The 11,088-nt window shown below is 44.2% G+C and overlaps 1 protein-coding gene across 2 annotated transcripts in view; it reads left to right on the top strand.

Annotated features, from left to right (window-relative positions):
• The first annotated feature begins 1,435 nt into the window (after positions 1–1,435).
• Positions 1,436–11,088, top strand: part of EEF1A2 (eukaryotic translation elongation factor 1 alpha 2) — a 29,188-nt gene continuing 19,535 nt past the window's right edge. Inside the window, exons 1-3 of one of the 2 annotated variants that reach the window (XM_074210465.1) lie at positions 1,436–1,572; positions 3,710–3,969; positions 7,872–8,051. In XM_074210465.1, coding sequence (XP_074066566.1) covers positions 3,826–3,969; positions 7,872–8,051 — 324 coding nt within the window. In that variant the 5' untranslated portion in view covers positions 1,436–1,572; positions 3,710–3,825. Of the gene's footprint in view, positions 1,573–1,982; positions 2,073–3,709; positions 3,970–7,871; positions 8,052–11,088 lie in introns of those variants that run through there. The other variant, XM_074210466.1, reaches the window with a different exon arrangement.

Raw genomic sequence — 11,088 nt, 5'->3', positions numbered from 1 at the left:
TGTTCTAGTCTTTGAGCAAAATATGTATTAAAGGAAGGAAGTTAGGTAGTGTAGTTGGCCCTGGAGTCAAGGGATGGGAATTCAAATCTGGCTTCAGTTGTTTACTAGCTATGTGATTCTGGACAAATCATTTAAACCTGATTGTCTCCCATCCAAAATATCTTAGTGCTTGTAAATGCAAGGTATGACAGCAAAACAACTGAATTATGAGTCCAGAGGACCTGGGTTTGCATTACAGTTTTGTAACCTACTACCCGTGTGTACTTGATCAAATAATTTCCCCAATCTAGATCTTAATTCCCTCATCTATACAATGAGAGGGGTAGCCTAGGTAATTTCTGATGTTCCTTTTAAATTTATGGTCCTATTCCACTTTTAAAACATATGGTAAGTGGACTGGGATGTATATTAGACTCATTTAATTGAAGTGATAGAGAAAATTCTAGTGAGTATAATGCAAAAATCTTTTCCTTTTGCCTTTGGAAACCAATCTATTTTTCCCCCTTTCAGCATAAGCAGACTTTCCTTTCCTCATTATATTTTATCAGGGTTAATAATGAAAGAATCCTGCATTCCTTGAGCTCACATTGACTGATTGGGGGAAGGAAGCAGGCATAGGTTGTTGCTATGTAGGAAGGTAGAAGAAGAGAGCCTGGAATTAAAATTTAGTCTCAGAAAATCACCAAGTGACTTGAGGATGCTTACGCAGACAATGCCAAGTTAACTTGATGTGATGAAACATCACACAAGGCCTTGCACAAAGTAGGAATTCAGTAAATAATTGTTAAATGAGTGAATGAAGGATTCAAGTAGGAGAGCCTTTTCTGGTAGTAGGGATTGGTACCCACGGAACACTTGCCATCCCTGAAGGCCAGCCTCACACTATCTCAATTCTAGGGGTTAGAATGATGCACATTAAGTCGGGCCACAAGCCTACTAGTCAGCCTGAATTGCCCCTGGGCTTTCTTTCTGCTCTTGTTAGGGTTTCTTCCTTTTCCTCCATCGATGTCCTCCTCCTGTGCCTTACTATCTACTAGCCTAACATTGTGTCATCAACCTTGTCCTCAGGGTCCTTTTGGCCTCTTTCTTTAACCTGTCAATCCACTCTCTCTAGCCCTCCCCTTGCCTCTTCTCGACTAACCTGCCTCTGCCTCTGTCTGTCTCTGTCTGACTGTCCCTGTTTCTGTCGATCTAACAGAGTCTAATTTCATTCTCTCCCCCTTCCCTGTTTTCCTGTCTCTCTCTCGCGCGCGCGCGCTTTCTCCCTATTTCTCCTTTTGCTTTCTGGGTTTCTCTCTGTCCTTCCATTTCTTTCTTTCGGTGTCTCCATCCAGCCTGAATCTCCTCCCTCCTTCTTTCAACCTCCCTCCCCCCTCCCGCCCCCGGCTGCCGCCGCCGCCGCCGCCGCCGCCGCCGCCGCCTCCTCCTATCTCTCCAGCCCTGTACCGCATTGCTGTAGTACAGGGGGTCACTGCATTGCGCCGTCACCGTCAATAGGTGGACCCCCTCCTAGGGAGATAAAACCGCCGGAGCCGGCGCTGCCAGTCCCTCTGGCTGAGACCTCAGCTCCGGGTAAGATCGCTTGTGCCCCCTTCCCTTCCCCTAGGGAGGCCTCCTCGCAATGAGGGCAGCCCCTCGCCTCTGCCCCAGATCCCCGGGGACTGGGAGGGGCAGGAGTCCAGGACGGGAGAAAGTGAGGATGGAGCCGGGGAAGGGGAAGGCGCAGAGGTGGATTATCTTGGGGGGAGGGTCGGGGGGGTAGGGTTCCCTACATCTAGTCCCCCGACCTAGGGGCTGCGGAGAAGAGAGCAGGGTGTGGGCACCTGCAAGATCTGGGAGCGGGGGGCAGCAGCCGCGGCCCGAGACGGGTCGAGCTGCGTCGCAGCTTGTTTATCTCGTTCTGAAAGCGAGGTGAGTCCTTGCTGAGTCTCCCGGGGCCGCAACTCCAACGAGCGCATAGAGCAAAAGTAGAGGCAGCCTTGACCTTGCGGCTTTCAGAGGGCGGTCCCTTTGCTTGGCCCTGAGGAAGGGTCTGGGATCAGGGCCGCTCCAGGGTCACCTCTGCTTTCCCGGTAAGATTGCTCGTCAGTGGCTGGGGATTTCTCGGAATGGTAGGCTGAAGTGAGATGGATAGTGGGGTGAAGAGGTGGAGGGACATAGGGTGGCCTGGGGTGGGGGTGGGGTTGTAGACTGACCTGATCTGGGAACTTAAAAATACCCCTGCCAATCTCCCCTCCACCAATCCTTCGGGGTGCCCACTCATTCTCCCACGAATATCTTAGGCTTCTCTGGGGTGTGTGTTTGTGTTTATTTGTGTACCTGAATTTGTGTGGGTCTTTGTCTGTCTGTCTGTCTGTCTCTGTCTCTCTCTGTCTCTCTTCCTCTCTCCCCCCTATAGCTACAGTGGAGAAATCTGAAAAGATGGATATCTTTAACATTAAAAAATAATGTGGGTGAGACGAGTGAGAGGTTTTGACAGGACTCTAGGGAGCTGTCATACTTTGGTGTCTTGGATTTAGGAACAAACTCTGTCCTCCTAAATCCTTGGCACCTTTTAGATCTTAACAAAACCCAACTTTGGATGGCTTAGGCTAGGACCTAACCCTAATTCCTGCTGAGGAGTCATTGTGGAGCATCCTTAGTCTTCCTCTCTTTCTAACCAGGAGTCAGTAAGACCCCAGATAAGCATACTTGAACGATTGAATATTTTGGCTCCTCTGGCTAGCCCTGACCCTTCAGCTCAGATCCAAGGAGAAAGGGCCAGAGCCGAAGCTATTTTGAGTTGTGTCCTTATCTGGACAACATATTGTCACTCAGGTCATAACCTACCAATAATGCTTTAGGAAATCATGGTGCAGGAAGAGAAGAAAAATGGCTCCCTTTCCAGAACAGTCTTGATTTAAGGGGAGTGTGTATGTGTGTGTGTGTGTTTGTTTGTTTGTTTTGGGGTTTGGTGGGAAGAGAGGATGGCATCCCTGAAAATCTCATCAAGGAAAATGTATATATATATCAAAAGGAGATAAAGTCTATTTTAGCTGTATGGGAGGAAGGTAGAACTTAATCCCATTCCTGGAACTGTTGGCTTGCCTTCCCTTGAGCTCCATCTCTCTTGACCCTTGCACTATGTATGTGTAGGGTATGGGGAGTTGGGGGTGGGGTGGAAATGGAAGGTTGTAGGGTAGATGGAGGTTCTTGGAGCTGGCATCCAGGGGGCTCAGTCATTACCATGAGACAGAACAAAGCCGCTCTCTGGTTCCCTGGAATAACTGGGTCCAGGAAGATTGTGTGGCTCACTCTTGGGGTGGGAATGGGGGGGGGTGTTCATCTCTCATTTTATTCCTTTTCCCAAATGAGTTTAAATGAGTTCAGGTTTCATTGGACCCAATTGTCCAATGTTCTTGAACCCGCAGCTAGTGAGACAGTCTGCACTGATTGTAGGTTGCTGCATGATTTGCTTGTTTGGGTTCCAAGATTCTCCACCTGGATTATTTTTACTGGAGAGAACTGAAATGCCCTCAGGGCTCTCTATAACATTCTCTTGCAGGAGAGAAAGAGAGAGAGAGAGAGAGAGAGAGAGAGAGAGAGAGAGAGAGAGAGAGAGAGAGAGAGAGATTGATTCTTTGCCAGTGCCAACACTAGAGCTGTTTGTCCTGGATGAGCTTTTGTTGGGGACTCTTTTGAGCCTCTTTGTTACCTATTTTTCTTTCAGCCAACACAGAAAGTCGGCTCAGTTTCCACTGTCTGAAGTACTTCTGCCCCACCCAGTATCCTAACCCTTTTGGTTGAGTTGACCCCATCCCCTGCCCCCAGCAGACACCCTTCAAGATGGGTAAGGAGAAGACCCACATCAATATTGTTGTCATTGGCCATGTAGATTCAGGCAAGTCCACTACCACGGGGCACCTCATATACAAGTGTGGGGGCATTGACAAGAGGACCATTGAAAAATTTGAAAAGGAGGCTGCAGAGGTAAGACCATAGTGATTATTTTCTTCTGCCTCCATTACTCATCATATTCCCCCCCTTCCTCCCTTTTATTTCTTATTCCCATCCCAGTTTCTTCTCTTCTCCTTTTTTCATCTTCCCCTTCTCTCTCTTTACTTCTTTCACTCCCAGTCACCTCTCTCCTTTACACCTTATTTCTATTCCCTTCTCTTTCTTTCCCTTGTCTTCTTTCCTTCTCTCCTCTTCACTCCTGTTTTTTCCTTTTCTCTCCTCTTTCTCTTCCTCCTCCTTTCCCTCTCTCCTTCCTCTTTCTCTTTCCCTCTACTTGCTTCTGTACTCTTCTCTATCTCCTTTCCTTCCTTTCCCTTTCCTTCTTTCCCCTGTCCTCTCCCATTTACCTACTCCTATACTTTCTTCCCTCTTCTCCCTATTATCTTTCCTTGTTTCCTCTTTTGTCTACTCTTTTCCTTTCCTACTAATATACTTTTTCCTTCCTCTTCTTTCTTCTCCCCTTCCCCTTACTTTTTCCTTTACCCTGCCCTCTGTTCTATCCCCTTTCCCTTATTCCTATATTTTCTTCTTCTCCCTCTTTTTCCCTGCTTACTCTCTTCCTTTCCTTGTTCCACTTTCATCCCCTCCCTCCTTTTCTTCTCTTTCTTCACCTTCTCCTTTTGTCTTCCCTCTCACCTTCCCATCTCCCCCCCCTCTTTTTCTCTTCTTCCTTATTCTCTTCTCCTCTCCCCTTCCCCTACCAACCAGGGGCCTGGTTTGCTCACAGTCAACAGATCATTAGGCTTGATCCCACTCTATTCTGGGACTTGTTTTACCTCTTTTGAAGGAAGGACTAATGTGTGGCTTTGTATGTTAAGTACACAATGAATGAAACCTAGCATCTATGAGTCTATGATATTATCTCCTGGGTTCTGCCTGGAAAAAAAAAAGCAGCAGTAGGACAGCCTGGGCCCCAAAGCTCTGAGTCCCCAGTCTGTACCACAGAACAAGGCTTAAGATTAGGGAACTCACCTCAGTATTGTGTCCCTTGGAGCCAGATCTGGTTGTTTGTCACTTTGCAGCTGAGTTTTTCAGGCTGCAAGTGGAGGTGGGAGCCTTTAGCTGTCATTGCTGTTGGGTTTGTTCTGCAGAGGAACCAGAATAGCCTTCCACAATAATTACATCTGACTTGTTTGCTACCCACTTAGTAAACAGGATGGTTGTATTCTGGGATGTTCAGAATAAACCTTGTAGGTGATAGGCATTTGATGAATTTGTTGGTTTTATTTAATTTGATATTCAGAATATTCTTTATTATGCTCATAAACACAAAACTCCTGAGGTCCCCAGACAACTATTCCTATCTGGCAAATGAAGGCAGAGGCTGATGTACCCAAAATACTGATGGACTGGGCAGCTCTTCACCTCTCCCAGGGATCAGGCAGAAAATGCAGGACTCAGAGTTACTATTAATAGCTGATTGACTGAGCTTCCTGACTCCATTTTCTGATGCTGAGCTGGGGAAGGTTTTTCTTTCACAAGGTTGCATTACTAGGAAATGGAGGCTTCGAGTGCATGTAAAAAGCCACACTGCAACTTTGCCCTTTGCCAAGGCTGGGGAAGCTGCCCTGGCGATGGAACCTTGAAGCAGCTGCTGGATGGGGGTGGGGAAATAGAAGAAGCCTGGGAGTTTGTCAAGTCTTGCTTTTCTGTTCCATGTGGACTTAAGAACACTACTATTCCCTGTCCACCTTAGCTAGGCTAAATAGCCTTCTGTCCTTCTGAGCAGAAAACAGGAATATGTGTGTATAGAAAAGTCTAGGAGTAGATGAGTCTAAGACTGAGGAGAACTTGGTACCTGACTAAGGGTTGTGGCATGGCTGACTTCAGAACACTCAGCTCGAGGGAGCTCTTTTCACCAACAGTGATGGGACTTATTGGGTTAGGTAGTAGAGGCAAGGGATCTGTAATTGTCTCCAGGGGTCTCTGTGGGTAGGAATGGGTGTTGGAGTTGGGTGGATGGGCCCAAGGGAATATGTTTTCAAGATACTAGGTTGTGTTTAATAACACAGCTGGGTCTCTCAGGACCTGGGTACTAAGGGAAATGAGTCACATGATGGTGACAAGCTGCCTCATCATCGTTTTGGTCTATTCCCTACAGCAATCCTGGCACCCAGATGTTCTCAGCTATTTGTCAGTAATTAGAGCATTAAAAGTGGTACTATCTCTACTTTTGAAGCAAATGATTTAGGAAAATTCAAAGGCGTTTTTACTGATCTTTAGGCTTAGGACCTTAGATCCTCCTAATCTTGGGCTATAAGACTTTTTATACTGCTGCGTCTTCTGAATTGTGTGGTTCCTTGTCCCTTTCCTGATGTTCTCTGCATATGCTGAAGAAGGAAGAAAGTTACAGCATGTATGAGAAGGCATGTAACTCCCTCCAAAAGCTGAGATTTGCCTCTTTGGCAGGAAGACTTTGAAGTCTGAGGAGAGCAAATCCCAGAGTGTGACTCCAACCCCAACCACCTGTCGCCTGAAGCACACACTTAACTCTGCTCTAGCCCATAGCAGTTATTAGATGCTCTAAGATAGCCTAGGATCTAGGATGAGATATTATGGGCTGCTGATCCCTCTCCATCCATTTGAGGTTCTGCCTTCCTCTGGCACTCCATGATTCACTGCTAACAATGCTGGACTGTACTCAGAAAAGCCCCCCCCCCCCCGCCATGGTTTTGCTTCTGGACCAAATAGCTGAGGTTAGTGAGGAACCATGATTACTGCTGCATGAAACATGTTGGACCTGGAAAAGGGAGAGAGAAGTGAAGCTACAGATCCTAGTTGTAGCTTTATTTACCAGGAGAGTGGTGGCATCAGGGGAATTGAGGTCAAGACCTTATTTTACTGCTTACTAACTGCATGCTATTGGGTGCACTATTTTACCTCTCTAGACCTCAATTTCCCTGTCTTCAAATGTAGGGGATTGGATGATTTTTCAGAATTCTTCAAAGATATAACAGGCTTTACATCTTTAAATATAAAAGATTTTAGAAAAACAATTGGAAAATTGATGTTGCAGTAATTCATAAGATTTTAACACAAGATAATAAGCAGAAATACCTAGATACAATATCATTCTTGGATTGATGCAATGTAACCCCTGACTCTGGGGAAAGTACGGGGTTGTCAATATCAATTAATTTGTCTATTAAAAAAAATAATTCTTGTATGCTCCAATTTGCTCCCCCTACTGGGGTATTTTTGAATGAACTCTAGTTTGAGGGAATGCTTCTGACTTGACAGTTGTATGAGGAAGGGGGAGGAGAAGAAGAACAGCATATTTCACTTTTTTCCTAGATCTGGAGCTAGAAGGGACCTAAGAGGCCATATATTTTATCAGACTCTCAATTTATATAAGAAGAAACTGAGGTCAAGGGAGGTTTAGTGACTTGTCCCTTGCCTCTGATATATCCCTTACCTCACCAAAAACCATATGGGTAGGAAGCAACAGATCATGAGATCTGAACCTAAGGTCTCTGATTCAGGAGCCATTTCTCTTCCCATTATTTTATGTTGTCTTTCCAGAGGGTGGGATGTGAGCCTTAGAAATCCCATGATCTGATCCCCTCATTTGACAAAGGAGGAGGCAGTTCTAGAGAGAGAAAGTAGTTTGCACACAATCACACAGCTAAAGCTATAAGTGGGACTAGAATTTCAGACTTCCTGACTCCTAGTCTAATGCTCTTTTCCTTGTAAACAAACTGGCTTCATTTCCCAAGATAGGATTTTTTGTCATTAGTATTTATTATCAATCACATGAAACCATGCAGGATTCAGTGGCTCCTTATGCATCAGGATTGAATCTGTCACATTGTTGTTTCTTTCCAAGGCTAACTTATCTTTCTCTATTAATTGTTCCTCTCTTGACCAATATTTAGATGGGGAAAGGTTCCTTTAAGTATGCCTGGGTCTTGGATAAGCTCAAGGCTGAGCGTGAGCGGGGGATCACCATTGACATCTCTCTCTGGAAGTTTGAGACGACCAAATACTACATCACCATCATTGATGCTCCAGGACACAGAGATTTTATCAAGAATATGATTACAGGAACTTCCCAGGTGGGCAGTAACTCTGGCAGGTGATGGGCAGGTGAGGGATGGTAGGAGAGAAAAGTGAGAAGTAGGGAATGGGATGGAGAAAGTAGAAGCTGCATGGTTCATGCTTCATGAATTATGATAATCATAATAGCTAATTGTAATAATAATTAGTATTTATATTACATCTACTATACACATTTGCAAATGTTATCACACTTGATCTTCATAACAACCCTGGGAAGTATGTGCTATTATTATTTCCACTTTACAGATGAAGAAATGAAGACAACCAGAGCTTAATTGACTTGTCCAAGTTCATACAGCTAATAAGTATCTACGACTGTATTTGAATTCAGGTCTTCCTGACTCTAGTTTTATTGATCATAAAAGTAAAATTGTATACAAGCAAAGAATTTGGGTATTAAACTCTTCAATTATGGGAAGGTTTTTTTTTTCTGCTATGAATGAGCAGCTGCCTCCTCCTTTTCCTTCTTCAGATTCTTGGCCTCAGATCTTTTGACACTGCCAATCTGTGCTTACCACCACCACCACCAGTATCACCACCATCACCATCACTATCATCTCCAGTACCACAACCAGCATCACTACCATCACTACCATCATTATCATTAAATCACTACCACCACCACCATTATCATTAACACTACTACTACCACCACCACCACCACCTCCACCAATATCATCACCACCACTACCAACTCCTTGATGGATCCTATGAAGGTCTGTTAATTTACTCCCTTTTAAAGGAACACATAGTGGTAATAGGGAGTAAATTAACAGACCTTCATAGGATCCATCAAGGAGTTTATAATCAAAGGCAAGTTGACATGGGCATACATAAACAGAATTGAAAAACTGGTGATGATGCTTTTCACATACATTATCTCTCTCAATAGAGAACAGGCCATGATTATTAACTCCATCTAATAGATGAGGGAACTCTATCCAATAGATGAGGAAACTGAGGTCTCTCTGTACCATAGAGAGAATACTTGACTTAAATAAGAGGACCTGCATGTGAATCCTTGCTTGGCTACTAATTGCTTATGTGGAGCTGGGTCTGGAAGACCTGAGTTCAAATCTGACTTCAGACACTTTCTGTTTGACCCCAGTGTGGGGATGGGGTTGGTTGGCCTCAGTGTCTTCATCTATAAAATGAGCTGGAGAAGGTATACTTCTATATCTTTGCCAAGAAAACCTTAGATGAAGTCCTGAAGAGTTGGACATGTGAAATGATTGAACAACAGCAGATCTTGGGTAAGTCACTCTACCTCCACAGACCTGTTTTTCCTCATCTAAAGGAGGTGAGTCAATGAGAAGGCTGCTGAAGTTCCTTCCAGGTCTAAATTGATGATCCTTTGACCCTTGCTCCTTCGAAAATAAAGGAGAGCAACGACCCTTACCATCTCAAAGAATGACTCTAGTCAGTCACAAATCTAATTAGTGGATAAGCTAAGACTAAGCTTATGGTTCTTCATTATTTTAGGATAGTATTCTTTGCATTATGCAACCCTGCTTCCCAGATTCAGACTTATGCTAATAAATTCATCACATTGGGAGCTAGGGTCTGAGTGTTTGAGAATGTGAACCAGAGAGGGAGGATCTAAGGAAAGTACTATCTTCTATTTATTTGAGAAAGGCTTTTTTGGAGGATCTGAGAATTCAGGAACTATTTGAAAAGAGGGGATCATCCTATTCAAGAGAAAGCACAGAAGTGGAAAAGGAAAAAGAAGATGCATCATGTAGGCTTTGAATGTGGATCTTGGCTGAGCAAATAGTATTTTTCTGGGATCTGAGGACAGTTCTACAACTCTGTCTGGTCAGTCCCCCTTTGCACCAACCAGTGGTGAGTATGGGGGCTTTGGTTAGGCCCTAGGGGCAACAACCCAGTGTGGAATTACAAGGTGGTCGATGATAGAAGCCTGTGTGCTCCTCAGAACTGTGATTCAGTTTAGAGCTGCTGAGAAGTCATCTGCTCAGAGAAAGCATTGATGGTTCAAGTTGTTTGGAAACAGTGGTAGCACAGGTGTTTAATTGCTCTCAGGGAAGGAGGCCGCTGAGACTAACTGGAGAAAAATTATTGTTTGCTGTCTCTCAGTTTCCTGTGAGAAGTTTATGGAAATGGGTACTAGAGGATTAGGGAAGTTCAGTGAGTGCCTGGTCCAGTGATGGCCCCTTCAATGAGCAGCACATGAGAGAAGGAGCCTGTCTGGGAGATCATGCCTGTATGTCAATATTTTATGAGAATGGTTGTAATTTGGCTGCCCATGGGCATTCAAATGGGGTTCATGCAGACTCCTTGTCCCTTCCTTCCCATGATCTTCTCCTGTCTCTAGGACTGAAGTCTACAAAACCATCTCTATTCAGCTCTCCAACATTAGTAAAAAAGCTTGATATTGTCTCTGGCTGAACATCTGGCTTCCCCATGCAGAAGTGGGAGCAGATGTGACAGGAAAGGTGCTAGTTTAGAGTTGGTAGAGCAATGACCTTGAGCCCTCCCTTTCTAACCTGACTATGAATTCTGGTCTCAGTCACTAGGAAGAGAGAGTAAATTAGTTTCTCTTTTTCTGAGTAGGGAATAAGGAAGAGAAGTATCCTTTGGCATTCTTGATCTATAGCTAAGGGAATAATATAGGGTATTTTGGATGGTAGTGTAGGAAGGTAGAAACAGTAGAGAACATTATTTCCAGAGAAGACTTGAGTTTTAATCCAATCTATGACCCTAAGTAAGCCACATAATAAGAGCTAGCATTTATATAGTATTGAGGTTTACAAAATATTTCCATATGATATCTCATTTAATTCAATTATCTCAATTAATAGGTGCTATTATTATCCTCAATTTGTAGGTGGGGAAACTGAGGCAAATGGGGATTAAGTGATTTGACCAAGGAAACACTATATGTGTAAAACTCAATCAATGATTTTTGATACCAAATCAAAATGCTTTACTTTACCATTTTTCTATATCTGTTTCCTTATAGAGAGGGTTGGATAAGATGACCTCTGATGATTTTTTTCCAGTTCTAGATCTGTG

This window comes from Macrotis lagotis, chromosome 1 (genome assembly GCF_037893015.1).
Source record: "Macrotis lagotis isolate mMagLag1 chromosome 1, bilby.v1.9.chrom.fasta, whole genome shotgun sequence".
Classification (NCBI taxonomy): domain Eukaryota; kingdom Metazoa; phylum Chordata; class Mammalia; order Peramelemorphia; family Peramelidae; genus Macrotis; species Macrotis lagotis.
This window is presented reverse-complemented; position numbering and strand designations above follow the sequence as displayed.